Consider the following 13,204-nt stretch of genomic DNA (forward strand, 5'->3'; position numbering starts at 1 on the left):
AATAAATCAGGCTTTTGACATTAGATAGATAGAATAATAGATAGATAGATCATCAGTTTAGCTAGATTCCTAAGAAGACAGCCTACTGTGTGCATGTGTATCTCTGGATACCTGGATACTTGAATGCAGTATCATCTAAGTGGCACAACCCTGACACCTCAAATATCCATATTATTCAATGTTTCATCACTCACTGCAACAAAAGAAAAGCAGCTCCAAACAGCAGACAGTGACTGCATTAACAACTTTTAACATGCTGAGTATCTTGGCACTTTGTCCCTATACATGCAGGTCATTTGAACTTTGTAAGTGTACAGGAAGTGTATTCAAATGTTGTTTTTTCTAGTGTCTCTGTCTGCTGCCATCTGTTTATTAGTCCAAACAAGTCAGTTGCTCTGCGTCCATGCAACTGAATTAGTACTTATATGTTTATGACAAAGTGTAGGTAGCAGAGGCCATTACTGTTCGGAAAGTTCGGAGTCACGGAGTCTCCCACTCACACAAACACACCGTTTCTTCTGAAACAGGATCTTTCAGGGCATGTTGAGATTTGTCTGATGCTTTGTTTCATTGGTATTGCTGTATTTGTGTGCTGTTGGAAATATGTGGTTTAGTTCACCTGGTAGTAAAGAAAGTTGAGACAGGTTGATGCAACGGTGGATGCTGATAAGAACATATTTATGATGAGTATTGTTAACATGACAAACATTGCTTTTTAAACAAATGTTTCAGTATGCATGTTTACATTATATTATTTAGATTTTTTCCAATCTCACCATTATTCTCTTTCTTGGCAGTTGTGCATGTTTTAAGTAATAAACAGCTAAATAAGTTTGTGAGAAGACCAGAGTTGACCATTACACCTTACATTACATTTGCTACATTGATGTGTATTGTGACACATTCTTATGCACCTATGTAATGTATAGATAGTACATAGGTGCTACTAATTAGTAGCATCCTAATTATTAATATCCAATAAATGTAACATAAATTGAATCAACAAAACTAAACCAATATTTTCCTTTTTTGTTTCAGCATAAACTATTCAATTATCAAACTCATTTTCAAAAAAAGTCCAGACTGTGTAAAATCTAGGCAAAAACATAATCTCATAAACCCACATCTAATTGCTCAAAAAACATAAACATTGGATGTTGAAACTTGCACATTTTGCCATTTCATGGAAAATTAATAAACTTGTAGTTATCGAGACTGGTCTTGGTACTTGGTACTTTTTTGTGGTCTTGGTCTTGTCTCGGTCTCGAGTCTCTCGGCCTAGCCATGTCTTGGACTCGGATAATTGAGATGTCATTGCACAGACCAAAGTGACAGAATCTTGTGACCACCAGTTTCGTCCTCTTATTAATGTACAGTTTTGTAAACCATTGGCATTTTGCATTTGATTTAATGTTTTTGTGCATCTGGCCTTGTTTGAATACATGTATGGCATTATTGGCCTTTGAATAATATTTGCATATCGTTGTGATTGATTAAACATTAGATCTACCATCTCAGTGATGCTATACAGTGTAATTTGGCTACCATAATGTTAAATAATGTAATTTCAAGTCGATAATTGTGTGTATCTTTAATAATTAAAATTCACGTTTCATCTACAAATTCAGTCCAATTTAAACCAGTAACATTTACTATTCATTACTTTTCTGAGGTGGAGGGGGGTGTTGGAGGCTGGTTATTTTGCTAGATGACTTTGGGACTAGTTAGTAGTCGTGTCAATCCTTAAAAGCACTGGAGTCAATCCTCCAATACTGTAGAAATAGCGGTAATGCAGTCGCCACACATATCTGATCTCAGCTGATTGATGAAAACATTTATAGTGAGTTCAACATCAGACATCCACTTCTCTGTGTTATTGTGCTGCAGTTGAATACAAGCTCATATGGAAACTAGCTGAACCAGGATGATGCTGATGTTCTACAACTCACGCAGGATGAGAAAATAACTAGGTTGAGCTGAACTAGTCTTGGTCTTGACTTGATACTCTCTGGTCTTGGTAGTGTCTTGGTCTCGGTTTATGCGGTCTTGACTACAAGTCTAAAAATAAATGAAACTATGAATTCTTAGCTTTCCTGGAGTCCCTGAACGTATCACTGTGCAGATGTTGTATTAGGAGTGGAGTGACGTTTACACACTCCTGGGACTCCTGGGGAGCGTCTCCAAAGTGTCCTAAAGTGTCCGGTAGGTGAAAACACTCGGTTATAGTGAATCAATAGTGATTTTAATTTAATTTAAGTGTCCTATGTTTACATAACTAAATTTTGGGTTTCGTGTTTTAACTGTCGAGGACCAGCTGAAAGCGTTTAATGTGAAAGCTGCTACGGAGTAAAGGCATATGACTCCTGCACAGCTGTGAGTAATCATGATACAAATGTTTATTTACAGAACTAAGGCTCATTATTGGCTCTAGGGAAAACATGTAAGCACATCCTATAAAATCTGCTCTTCTACAGTGTATTGTACCTAAAACATATCACTTATACGCATATCACTTTGCCGTCGTTAAACAAATGCTCTTTATCTGCATAAACACGAGTTAATAAATACGATACATTTCAAGTGTTATGTTTCTCCATAAAGTACAGTTTAAAATGTAAACAAAAACAAATTGGAATTAGTTTCAGATCTGACGCCTATATTTGATCTATTATGCATCTATTGTGTGTGTGTATGTGTATGTGTATGTATGTATGTATGTATGTATGTATGTATATATATATATATATATATATATATATATATATATATATATATATATATATATATATATATATATATATATATATGTATACAGTACTCGAGTTGTAAAAAAAATCAGGGGGGATGGTGGATTTTATCATATGGGGACAGATAATTTGTGCTGATTTCAAATAATATAATATATTACAAATGATAGCACTGACCAAAACACCTGCAGAAATACTGCAGGAATGACATAGCAGCAGTTAAATGCAGCCTTCTGTAAGCTTTAAATATCCACTGGGCTTACATCTAACACATCAAAACACAACAATAAAAAACAGTTTTTTGAACTTATCAATATGACTCTGTCCTTCACAGGATAAGTAAAATGGATCACTGCAAAAACTCAAAATCTTAACAAGAATATTTGTCTTATTTCTAGTTAAAATGTCTCATTTTAGTAAGAAAATGTCATTACACTTAAAACAAGACTCATCACTGGAAAAAACAATTTTCACCTGTTTCAAGTAGATTTTCACTTAAAATAAGTAGAAAAATCTGCCAGTGGAACAAGATTTTTTTTGCCTGTAATGAGAAGATAAATCTTGTCGCACTGGCAGATTTTCCTACTTATTTCAAATGAAAATTTACTTGAAACAGGTGAAAATTGTCAAATAAGTTATTTTTCTGGTGATGACTCTAAATGTTGAAATAGCAGTAAAACCACACTCGTTGATGAAATGGCATAAGGGATGGAAAGGGGGGATGGCAGTTTTACTGGGTGGATGATTTTGACCGTTTTTATTTCAGGGGGGATGCCATCCCCCCTCATCCCCCCTCAACTCGAGTACTGTATATGTATATATATATATACACACACACACACACACACACACACACACACACACACACACACACACACACACACACACACACACACACACACACACACACACACACACACACAGAGAGGTCCAGATAAGACAGCAGTGTATCTGGTATCTGCTTTGTATGATGGAGCTTCAACCTGCGATCTCCTGTAGCAGTCTGTTGCAGCAGATCTGAAGAATCCTCTGACTGAAGACGCTCTGTTGCTGAAGCACTGTGTTGTGAAGAAGATGCTCAGGCTTGTCCATGATCTTCATTTTATGAAGTATCTTCCTTCACAATCCGGTCCACAGGCTCCAGAACAGAGCCAGCCTTCCTTATTAGTTTGTTCAGTTTCTTTATGTCACTGGTTCTGATGCTGCTCCCCCAGCAGATGACTGCATATGTGATTGGACTCTCCACTACAGACATGTAGAAGATATACAACTTCTTGCTGCAAACACTGAAGGACGTATACAGTACGCTTCCTCAAGACTTTTAGTCTGCTCTGTCCCTTCTCATAACCAGCATCAGAGTTGCATCTCTAGTCTGGTCTGTTGTCCAGGCGAACACTGACGTTTGTCTATTCTTACACGTCTTGTTCCATGATGGAAAAACTATCTGACTTCATCCTGGCCTACCTAAACTCAATAATCATCTCCTTTGTCTTGTTCACATTCAATATGAGATGGATGTTCCCACACTATACCACAAAAGTCTCTTGTCCATCACTGATACATCCCAAAAATTCAGAGTCATCTGCATTTGTATTTGTATTTCTGCAGATGACAAGACTGCAACTTGTATTGGGAGTCTGGGGTGAACAGTGTGAAGGGGATTTTGAACTCAGTCATATCACTGACCTGTTACTAGTTAACGTAACTGGTTGCAAGATCTTCCTCCTGGTGTTTATTTTTAGTAATGAAACAGGAGATATTCAGTTGTAAAGTTTGGCAGTGCGGATCGGCTGAAGGAGCTGGAACATTGTTCCAGTTTGCTTAAACCGTTAACAACCGTTAACAACCATTAACATGGACGAAGCATTAACTCCCGTGACCAATTGATTTCTAAAGAGCGGTTCTGAAGCCCATTTGTCTTTGTACAGTGTGCAGCCATGTGGCTGAGGAAGCCAATGGGAACATACCTACTGTATGTCAATCAAAGTTAACTCCGACCACCAGCTCCTTCAGCAGATCCCTGCTGAAATACCTGCATCTGCAGAGCTACAGCAGAATAAATCATTTAACAAACAACAATTACTGACGTGTCTAGCCAACACTGGGTTCATACAAACCGATGATGATTGTGGATGAGGAAGTGATAACGGGTAGTCATTGGATGATCCGACTGTTAGTCAATTAACACCCTCCAGAGTTGTCTTGGGTGTGAAATCAAATGATTGTAATGATGATAACAAAACGTGTTTTTTGAACCAGGCTGTGACCATGTTTATTTCTGCTCTGAAGTTGGACTCTTTTAACGTTTTAGTTCTGCATAAGCTTCAATCCCGAAATTAAATGGTTGACACTTGGACAAAAGTGGTTCGAAAATGGCTGTTCAGAAAACCTATGGACCAATGTTACGGATCGTCCGTCCAATAATATTTAAGTCTGTAATTCGCTGAGGAAAATATATATCCATGTCAACATGGCACTCCTGCTGAGTGTGTGTGCATCATGGCGCATCGCTTTCATGTTGAATATATGGCATATGTCAAAACGGGCTGGAATTGAATCTGTAAGAGAGTTAGGGTGAGCCGTCGATCTGGTCACCACTCAGGCCTGTCAGGCTGAACTGAGGCAAATCCCGGTTCTTGGTCAGTTGATCGGTGATTCTCGAGTACTTTGCTATTCCCTGAAGCAGATGTACATGTGCCACCATCTGTAAAAGTGGCATAAGCATGAAAATGCACCTAGAAATAATATTTCAGTCATTTTTTTAAAGTAGTATCCTCCATCTGTGGCTTTCCTAGTGTGGCATATATGAATATAATGGTTTGGCAGGTAAACGTTCCACTGAAATTGCCTTGTTTCACTTACATCCTCTTTAATAAAGCAGGAGAGAACTGTATGTGCTGTATATGCAGAAGCTTCTAAAATGCTCTAATTGTAGGAAAACCACACTTGGGTCAAATAAAATTGACCACTAAGCTGCTTTGAGACAAGCCAGTAGAAAATCATGACACAAAAAAATCACAGACACGTTCCAAGTGCAATTGGGCAGCAGCAAAGTCTTCCAGAAATGTTTGATTTTGAGTGAGATGGTGAGGGAGATTTTTGTTCCAGTCCATAGAGGAAATTGAATAGGTTTTCACATCTGCAACACATTACAACCTCTCGCAGCTAGTTTTAAAACCGCTGGAAAAAGGCACTTGGAAAACACTAAACACTTGGTTTCAAAACTTATTTTACCGTGCATCATTTATTCTTGGATCAAACTGACAAACATACAAACAGTTTACTATGACAACTCCTAAGGGTGTATATTTTATTAGTGTGTAGCAGTTGGATCTGGAGACTGGGTAAGTATAATCCAGCCATTGTTATTATTCGTGTTCGCAATTTTAACTCTACTATCCTGTTTTGGCTCCGTGTGTCATTCCTGCAGGAAAGATGGAGGCCTGTATGATGAAGCCAGAGGTCAAAAAGAAACCAAAACCGGTGAGAATATCCACGGTTACCACATAAAACACTAAATGGAGCACAACACTGTTTGATACTCTCCAGTGTTCATTTTTTACATATAACCCCCAACATGGCATTCCATATTCTGTGAAAAAGCTCAGGCCCTCAGGCTAAAATGGGAAGGTTTTTTAAATAATGCCATGATTAGTAATTATTTTTTAACCTTATACAAAGTTCAGTGACACAGCACCAGTCCATCTACTTGTGAAGGATCACATCAGACCCAGTTAGACAAATTCTGGCAAAAACATCAGTGATTCTTCATTTGACCTAGTATAACCACATAACTGTGTTTTTCTGTTGTAGAATCAGAATCAGAATCAGCTTTATTGGCCAAGTTTGAGCATGCCCGACAAGGAATTTGACTCCGGTTATTTCGCTCACTGTACCCAAAAAAATAGCAAACAGTAAATAAACAAATGTGGCACTTATTAACATATATACAATTTAAAAAACTGAAAGGTGCAGCAGTATGAGGTAGACATGGTAATGACGGCTCTTAATAACATATATAAAAAAATGTTAAAGTGAAAGGTGCAGCAGAATGAGGCGATATGATTATTGGAAGGTGCATTGTTACAGCATAGGATAATGTTATTATAAATTAATGTTGTTATTATTATTATTGCACAGTGATTGATTTCTCTGAGACTCTATGAGTGATGAGAGTTCAGCAGAGCAACAGCTTGGGGGAAAGTTAAATGTTAAATGACCGAAATTATTAAAATGAAAGAATATGTACATTAATGTTGTTACCTGTACGTTGGCTGAGGCTCTCAGGTCTGAGCAGGGAAACCTGTTACACAATAAACAAACTTCAGACTGCTGACTAAGAAAATGAACTCATCTGACTAGACAGGAGTTGGCTACTTTTGAAAGGCAGATATCCCTCACTGCCGGCTGTACTCCGCATTCCTCGTCTCATATACAGTATTCACTCTCATCCTGATGAAAATGTACACAAATGCTAATTTTAAAGACATTTTAAACCAAGTGTTTATGTAAATAGCATGGGACTTTCCAGCTTGTATGATGAGTGAGTGTGAATGAGCCATTACTATTTACATTTCAGTGCTTTACTGAAACTGGGTGGGCAAATCTGTAAAACTAAAGGTGTTGATGCAATCTCTTCTGTTCTTCTTTTCCAGCCCAAACCTCCCCCAAAGCCTGTAGAGGTATTGTGATTAAAAACCTTTCTTTAGCTGCTGATAAGGTTACTTGTGTCTGTTTGCTTTAAGTTTATGCTAAATAAAAAAGGTGTAAGTATGAATTAAGGGTAATTTAAGAACGTTTAAACTGTCTTTATAGGTAAAAACAAAGCAGCCAGAGAGACCTGAGAAGCCAACTCCTGTTATGTCCTATCAACACATTGATGCTGTGAGTCAAACATGAACAATATTTCTTTCTGTTTGACATGCATATCATAATCCTCTGTAGACACATCTAATAGATTTAGTCAACAAATGTGTAATCATTTAGTTTAATAATTTATAATTTTAGAAACAAAAACTTTCCATTGATAACTGACCTGAATTGTTATTGCATAAAAGTATAGGATAAAGTCTTCAGGTCTGGATTAGTCCCCAATCCTGTCACGTGCCAGTGTCCCTGGCCAGGTCACTGAACCCCACATCATCTCTGTTGTCCCAGCCGCTCATAGAGCCAGTGCCGAGCCTGGATGAATGAGGAAGGTGTTTTCAAGGGGGGGCATCCAACCTTAAAAGTTAGGCAAAATGAATATGTGAAAACAGCTATCTGCTGTAACCCCTACAAAGGGAATAGGGTGAAAGTGTGAATGTGGTAGTGAGCCCTGTCAAAGAGGAATTTCTGTCACCATTGGGACAGACAATAAAGTATTCTAATCTAATCTAACCTAAAGGTGAAAATAAAAATTAAAAACAAAAGCAAAGATTTTCAATCTCTATCTTTCCTTCTGTCATATTTTATTTTCAAATGGAAAGATGCAGCAACAAGACACTAGAGAGAAACGGTTGGAAGCCCCTCGTGTTCCACTCAGACCCACAGAAAAGGTAAGACGCATTCACATTTTCATTTTAAGCAAATATTTGCTTAACAGTGAAAATACATCTATTTATATTAAAAAACAGACATGACTCAGCAGCCTGGGGATTAGGTGTGACAGGTTCTCAGGGTTTCATGTTTCTCCTCTGCTCCATCTATCTTTTGGTATTCATCCCTCTTGTTTGTGCAGGAACTAAATAACAACCAGATACAGCCAGCATAGGAAAGCTCATACTCAAACTCACATTTGGATACACACAATGAAGTGCCACATGGCCTTGTTTATTTTCATAAATTTTCCTGAAAATTAATGTCCTCTTCCTCATCAGAGCTCCAGAGAAACTGAGCAGCCTGAAGCTGCGGTGGATGAAGCCGAGTCCAAACAGGTATTACACCTGCATCTATAAACAGCTATTATTGACATGATTCATAAACAGGAAATGTAATGTCTCTTCTGTCGTCATGTTTGCTTTGTCGTAGAATAATCAGTCAGTCCTGTCTGGAATGTTTCGGCTGAGCAAAAAAGAGAAATTACCAACGTTCACAGTAAGCATTGTACCTACAACCTGTTACACATGACACAGATATGTATTTTATGTTACGAATGTTCCATATTGTGTGACATCATGACACATTATGTTATTTTTGTTACGTCAATACAACCACATGTAAATACCATTTATTTGGTGTTCCGACTGTTTAATAAGCAGTAAAACACGGCAGGTTTTTCCTGTATTAGAAGATGATGATGTGGAGAAGAAAACCTCTGTAAAATGATGTAATCCTAAATTTTCAGCTTCCCATAGTAAAGCTGCTGATTTATAGTTAATCACAAATTTAAAGAACCTCTAGCTTTCCAAAGAAGTAAAGCAAAAAAAAAAAAACAAACAAAACAAAAGGCACCATTTTCACATTAATTATTTGACAAGAGTCTGAAATCAAACACAGAAATAAGACATCATGTAAGGCCATTTTATAACTGCATTCGGGATCTTTGTCAGGGGAAACTTGTCAACTGACCTAAATCACTTTTTCTTTTTCTATTTTTCTCTTTTTTTCTTTCTAATGCGACCAAAACTGAATTCCTGGTAACAAATACTGTAGGTGTGTTTGGGTGTGTGCAATATACATGTCTATTCAGACATGGAGCTGATCTGTGTCATCAATGTAAATCTAATGGAATACATGTTCTTTTAAGTTATTAAAAACAATGTGCATGTTAAGTTTTTTATACTGTTTAAAAACACAGAAGTATCTTTTACTTTAGGTCATTGTCCTCATTTTTGTTCCTCTCAGAGTTACGTGGCCCACACCTTTGACGAAGAGGAAAAGACGGACGGCATCCCAGCCAAACAGGTTTCTGGAGACAATCGTGTGTGTGTGTGTGTGTGTGTGTGTGTGTGTGTGTGTGTGTGTGTGTGTGTGTGTGTGTGTGTGTGTGTGTGTGTGTGTGTGTGTGTGTGTGTGTGTGTGTGTGTGTGTGTGTGTGTGTGTGTGTGTGTGTGTGTGTGTGTGTGTGTGTGTGTGTGTGTGTGTGTGTGTGTGTGTGTGTGTGTTCCACAGCTCATGTGTCAGCTGGTGTGTAACATGTGACTGTGGTTAACAGGGCTTTCTGAAAGGAGTAATGAAAGGGTTGCATTTAAAGTCCTCCCCAAAGGTATGAAGCAGCGTCAAGTGCTGTTTTTTTCTTCTGGTGGCGGCTGTGAAGTTTCAGACTCATCCTTTTACTTCTCGAATGTAAATAAAACTCTTTCCATGGTGATGGAAATGGTGTTGGTGGTGGCCGATTAAATGTATAAAGTAAATTCTTTTTTTTTTAAGTTTTATTGCTTATTCACAGTTATTTTTAAGTTGTAAAAACTTTCAACACACTGTTTGATTATTCCCATAATAAATAAAGGCAACATTAAGCCAGATAAAGCTTATTAGGCATCAACTACTTTGCTGGTGCAGTAGTAAGTAAATCCATTCATCATCAGCCCAAAAAGTAAAGAAAACTGTCTAAATACAATATATTCTTTGAATAGGTTCTCTCTTTCCTTTCATTTAAAGTTAGATATAATTTGGATGGTTCATATAGCTAGAAGTTTTGTGTCTGTTACTCTCATTGACCTGCACTTGTAATTTTACATAACACAGTACTTGTCTAACTCATTGTTCATGTATGAGTTGTAAAAGTTGGATGAAAAAGGTTACTTAATAGAATGATACTTTTATCAGAAAGTAAAACAACAGTAACTTGTTTCACATGTATGCAAATAGTAGACATTGATATCCCATAAGGGGTCACTGCTGATACAGAAGAAGCCATTACTAAGCCTCCCTTCTTGTCTGCTTTTATTGAATAAATCACTGCTCTGGTATTTATTTACTTCAATTCTTTCAGGGCAGCAGAGATCCGAGTCCAGATCCCGGTGCAGAAGAAACCAGATCAGAAAAGGAACAATCTGCTAAAAAAAAAAAACAAGAAAAGAATGCAGAAGCCAAACAGGTATTGTTTTTAATTGCATTGCAGCTCATTTAAATGACAGTTCTGTTTCTGCTTTTTCTAACAAACAGAATCATTATATTATAATTCATACTACTAGCGGAGAATGGGGGAGGTTTTTATTTTGAATGTCAGATCATTTTGAAAACATGTAAATGAAGAGTGAATGAAATCAAACTGGAAAAAAGGCATATAGGCAGCTTGTTTTGTGTTTTAACCTCCTGCCTTCAGGACAAAGTCAGTCTGTTTATTAGAATGTATTGGAATACTCCCATATATGGATCACGTCCTCCTGCACCAATGGTAACTCAGCTTTAGTTTTGTTTTTGTATATTTTCTTCAACTCTGGTGTAAATCACAGAAGTATATACAGTATTTGTCTTCTGTCTTATTTGCTTTTGCTCTTATTTTTCTCCGTAAAATGTTTTTTGGTTGTTTTTCTTTGGACAAAATCTAGAAAACCATCTCGAGGCACCATTTGTGACTTTAGCCATTTTTTTAAATGTCTCTTACTACTCAGCTAACTATTAACATTGTGTCAACTTTTTTCTCCATTGTTTTTTTTTTTGTATGTCTATATTGTTTTGAACTTTGAGGGCACCCCAAATGCAAATGTGTTTAATATTTGGTAACTTACATATATGCTGAATTTGATTTGTTAAATCTAGGGCCATCACTCAGTCAGTCCTTAGAATTTGGTAATGAAATCTAAATGGCCATATTTACTGGATAATATTTATTTTCATGCATTATGAACTGTGCGTCCTCCGTTACATCAATTATCTTAACTGTTAACACTGCATGTGCATCATTTTCTGTTCATCAGATTTTTGGAGAGAAGATTAAAGGAAAGGTTTAGTTCAGTCCGAGAAAAGTTGACAAAATGTGACCTGTTTTTTTCTTTTTACTTTATCCCTAATCAGTTTATATCCCAGAGATATGCAACAAGATTTTATGACATTATGGCTAAGGAATGAAATTGAATGCTTGGAAAGGTGTTTATTGTATTTCGTGGGTTTGTTTATTAAAATAATATCTTTACAGGCAAAAGGAGACTTCCTCCAAAAGTCTGACCCACCAGTGGATGAGACATCGACACAGGTGAGCTGGTGAACTGACTATTTTTCTTATGCAACTCAATAGATATTTATTTGTTATTTTGGGAAATGCACCTCTTTGCTTTTTGAGGAAATAAAGATTCATGTTATTCTTTCGACTGTTGGCCTGGTTTTTGGAAGAAATTTGGAAGCATTTGTTTAACTTTGTTTTTCCCAAGTTTATAATTTTGTTTGCATTAAATCTGTTTCTCTTGTGTATTTTTGATGTTTCAGGACAACCTGAGTGCTCACAGTGAGCTGTCTGCCAGCAACGACAGTCTGTCTGAGCACAAGGTGAGCAGCTTTACGTGTCTCTAGCTGCACCAACGGGAGAACAAAATTACTATCTATTGTTACATGCAGCTCTGTGTTAGATTTATCTGTAAATGAACTGTCATTGACCCGAGTTTGAATTGATATGAGTGTTTCCTTACTGAGCATTTGTGTTTCAGGAAAGCAGAGGAATATTCAGTGGGATGTTCAGGAGGTCATCAAAGCCAGCAGATGCTCTTCAAACTGATACGGTAGGATCTGGTACATCCTACCATTATCATGTCATTACTTTAACTCTAACTTCATTTTAAACACTTATTTTATGTCTCATCCACACCAACAGTCTCCACAAACTAATCTATCCAGCAGTAGTGACAGTCTGTCTGAGACTCATTCAAAGGTGAGTATCCTATCTTTGAGTAGGTCATGGAGCATCATTATCATTTTGTAACAGTCACTGATAACTAACAATTTAATTTCTCTTCTATTAACAGGATAAGGGTTTTTTCAGTGGGATCCTCCGCAAATCACCAAAGATTCATAGAGAGGGGTCACATGAGCAGGTAATGTGAGGATCATTGACATGATGACACTACCTTCTGAATATATGTGCTATTGCTGAAATATGTTTGAGAGGAATCCTCTATAAGAAGATGGCAGCAAAAACTAAAGCATACACACATTTGAAGAATGAATTAAGAATTAGAATGTATTTGTAATCAGCAGATTATGAATTCCAGAAAATGAGACTGTGTTGAATATTTGACTATAAATATTTTTATAATTTCTGTTTAATCCCTTAACAGGATTCTTTTATGAATAAAAGTTAGTGGACTGAAAATTAGTGTCAGTGTGAGAAATGTGGTCACGGAGCAGAATAATCTGATTCTTCTGTGTCCCTCTCCCTTTGTTGTGTTAACTTTATTTCTGCTAGTATTTGTGTCAGTGCTTATGTTCACACAGGTTAAGTAACATTTTTCTTATGTTTAGAGTGCAGAGCCGCTGCGTGGAGATCTTTCTGCCAGCGCTGACAATCTGTTGGAGAGAAAGGTGAGTCTTTCTTGAGATAA

General features: G+C 37.0%; 1 protein-coding gene across 1 annotated transcript in view; it reads left to right on the forward strand.

Moving 5' to 3' along the window:
• Window positions 1-2,145: 2,145 nt before the first annotated feature.
• LOC133452545 (nucleolar protein dao-5-like) overlaps window positions 2,146-13,204 on the forward strand; it is a 29,078-nt gene continuing 18,019 nt past the window's right edge. The window contains exons 1-16 of the mRNA XM_061731931.1: window positions 2,146-2,202; window positions 6,178-6,230; window positions 7,403-7,429; window positions 7,563-7,631; window positions 8,216-8,284; window positions 8,606-8,662; window positions 8,757-8,822; window positions 9,573-9,632; window positions 9,883-9,933; window positions 10,663-10,767; window positions 11,809-11,865; window positions 12,096-12,155; window positions 12,314-12,385; window positions 12,478-12,534; window positions 12,629-12,697; window positions 13,125-13,184. Of these exons, the coding sequence (XP_061587915.1) occupies window positions 6,183-6,230; window positions 7,403-7,429; window positions 7,563-7,631; window positions 8,216-8,284; window positions 8,606-8,662; window positions 8,757-8,822; window positions 9,573-9,632; window positions 9,883-9,933; window positions 10,663-10,767; window positions 11,809-11,865; window positions 12,096-12,155; window positions 12,314-12,385; window positions 12,478-12,534; window positions 12,629-12,697; window positions 13,125-13,184 (927 nt within the window). The 5' untranslated portion in view covers window positions 2,146-2,202; window positions 6,178-6,182. The remainder of the gene's footprint in view (window positions 2,203-6,177; window positions 6,231-7,402; window positions 7,430-7,562; window positions 7,632-8,215; window positions 8,285-8,605; window positions 8,663-8,756; window positions 8,823-9,572; window positions 9,633-9,882; window positions 9,934-10,662; window positions 10,768-11,808; window positions 11,866-12,095; window positions 12,156-12,313; window positions 12,386-12,477; window positions 12,535-12,628; window positions 12,698-13,124; window positions 13,185-13,204) is intronic.

The sequence above is a fragment of the Cololabis saira genome, chromosome 10 (assembly GCF_033807715.1).
Source record: "Cololabis saira isolate AMF1-May2022 chromosome 10, fColSai1.1, whole genome shotgun sequence".
NCBI lineage: Eukaryota > Metazoa > Chordata > Actinopteri > Beloniformes > Belonidae > Cololabis > Cololabis saira.